The 2,078-nt window shown below is 47.9% G+C and overlaps 1 protein-coding gene across 1 annotated transcript in view; it reads right to left on the bottom strand.

The window, feature by feature from the left end:
* The window catches only part of LOC103212489 (protein HIRA), a 149,156-nt gene that overhangs the window by 113,148 nt on the left and 33,930 nt on the right, over positions 1 to 2,078 (bottom strand). Inside the window, exon 6 of the mRNA XM_042783375.1 lies at positions 1,440 to 1,535. Coding sequence (XP_042639309.1) covers positions 1,440 to 1,535 — 96 coding nt within the window. The remainder of the gene's footprint in view (positions 1 to 1,439; positions 1,536 to 2,078) is intronic.

Genomic DNA, 2,078 nt, shown 5'->3' with positions numbered 1-2,078 from the left:
CCTTCCTTCCGAGGAGTGGCTGGTGGGTTTGAACCGCCAGCCTTCTAGTTAGCAGTCAAGTGCCTTAGCCACTATGCTACCAGAGGTGAAAACAATGACTCCATATAGAAAACAGTGAGCTGCAATCCATGGGCCATGGACTGGAGGGACAAGAAGGGACAGGACTCAGGAGCCTGCCGGGCCAGGCATGCCCACCCCCCAACTCCTCAAGCAGAAGAGTCCCCTAATTTGAATTCTACCCAGGCAAAAGCAATCGGAAGGAAGGACGACATCAAGGAGGCATTATGGACTTCCTTTCAGCTGCAGTCAACACACGTAGGTCAAGGCCATATGTGCTCTCAAGCGGTAGGAAGTAAGGGTGCCTAAGGCATGGGCCTCCCCTCCTAGACTAAAACTGGGCCCACCTGGGCTGTGACACTAGCACTTCTGATGTAAACCTGCCTGGCAGCTCCCTGATAAGGAACAGGGCCTAATGGCTCCAAGAACTGAGCTCTGTGCTTGGCAAGGCCTTTGCAAACCATCTAAGCAGACAAAGGTGCAAGTTGGCACTTCATGCAGATCTCAAACCCAAACACTACAAAGAGCTATCCTTCACCCCATTTTCTAAATTCTCCCTCTCCATGGTAAGATCAAGAATGCCCCCACACGAGGAAAACATATTCCAAACACTGAGAGGGCACATGAGAAATATTTTACCAGGTATTAAAACCGCAGCAAAAGCAGCCCTGGTGGCGCAGTGGTTAGGCCATTCTTCTGCTAACCAAAAAGTCAAGGTTCGAACCCACCAGCTGCTCTGCGAGACAAAAATAAGGCAGTCGGCTCCTGTAAAGATTTACAGCCTTGGAAACCCAATGAGGCAGTTCTACACTACACTACAGGGTCACTATGAGTCAGAATCAACTCAATGGCAGTGGGTTTGGTTTTTTGTTTGAAACTGCAGCAGTATGCCATGTTATCTGACATGACTTTAAAAACACTGAGTAAGAAATATTAAGTTTTTTAAGAAAACAGAATTTCTATTAAAAAATAATAATTTGGATTTGTATTAGCCCCTATCTGCTCAAGAGTTTCACAGAGGAGATGGCAACTGACCTGAGGTGCCAAGAGCAGAGGTAGGAGGGCATGTCCCAGAGGACAGAGGATGTGTGAGATGCGGGGTGTGAGCCAAACACATGCTGATCACATGTTTGACATGTCAGTCCATGTCCCACCCTCATGATCTGCATCTATCTGTGTTAGCACTTGGTTAATATTTCCCTTCAACACACATCTCTTTCTAAATCTTAAATAAATACTATTGTGAAGACAAAGAAAAGAACCAGGTTACTGACAAGACACACAAATCTCACGCCACCGGGACACACTTGCTGCCGCCAGGATTAGTGGGAAAGGCAGCAGTGCTGGAGAGTGGCTCAACGAGTCGCAGGAAGGTGTCAGACCTGGGAACTTCACGGCATTCCAGATGACGACCGTGTTATCCACGCTGCAAGAGGCCAGCCAGGCGTCATGGGGAGACCACGCGACATCCATGACATCTGGAAAAAAAAGACCAGGCTCTCTTAGGCGGCAGTTCGAGAACTAGACGCACGTGGGCAGTCAGCATCACCTCTGTCTAACAGCTGGGCCAGCAGCTCGGGGTTTGTAAGTCTAGGGATACTCAGCCTGGAACCATCAGAGCTAGTCGTCAGTTTTGTTTTTTCCCCCAAAATCAATCTGAAAAATATTCCCCAAAAAGCTCTTTTAATTGACCATCAAGTTTAAAGCATCTAATTGACCCTGCCCCACTCCTTTAACAGGTGAAGCAACTAAGAACCTGAGTTGAGAGGAGTGTATCACACATTTGGCCTCTGACACCTACAAGGTCTCTGGCCTTGAGCACATGTGAGCTTACATCACCAATCACAACTGCCCCTTCCTCAGAGAGCCTCTTGGGCATTAACTGAGACCCTGTAGGAAAATCATGTAGCAGAATGCCCACCACACAAGAAGAGCTCAATAAAGAGTTGCTGAATAAATGAGTGGAAAGTCATCTTCAGGCCTTCACCTCCTCATGAACCAGGTCTCGTCTCCAAGACACT

The sequence above is a fragment of the Orycteropus afer genome, unplaced genomic scaffold (genome assembly GCF_000298275.1).
Source record: "Orycteropus afer afer isolate SDZICR_OR568_19922 unplaced genomic scaffold, OryAfe1.0 scaffold00986, whole genome shotgun sequence".
Lineage (NCBI taxonomy): Eukaryota > Metazoa > Chordata > Mammalia > Tubulidentata > Orycteropodidae > Orycteropus > Orycteropus afer.
The sequence above is the reverse complement of the archived record's forward strand: the minus strand, read 5'-3'. Positions and strand labels throughout refer to the sequence as shown.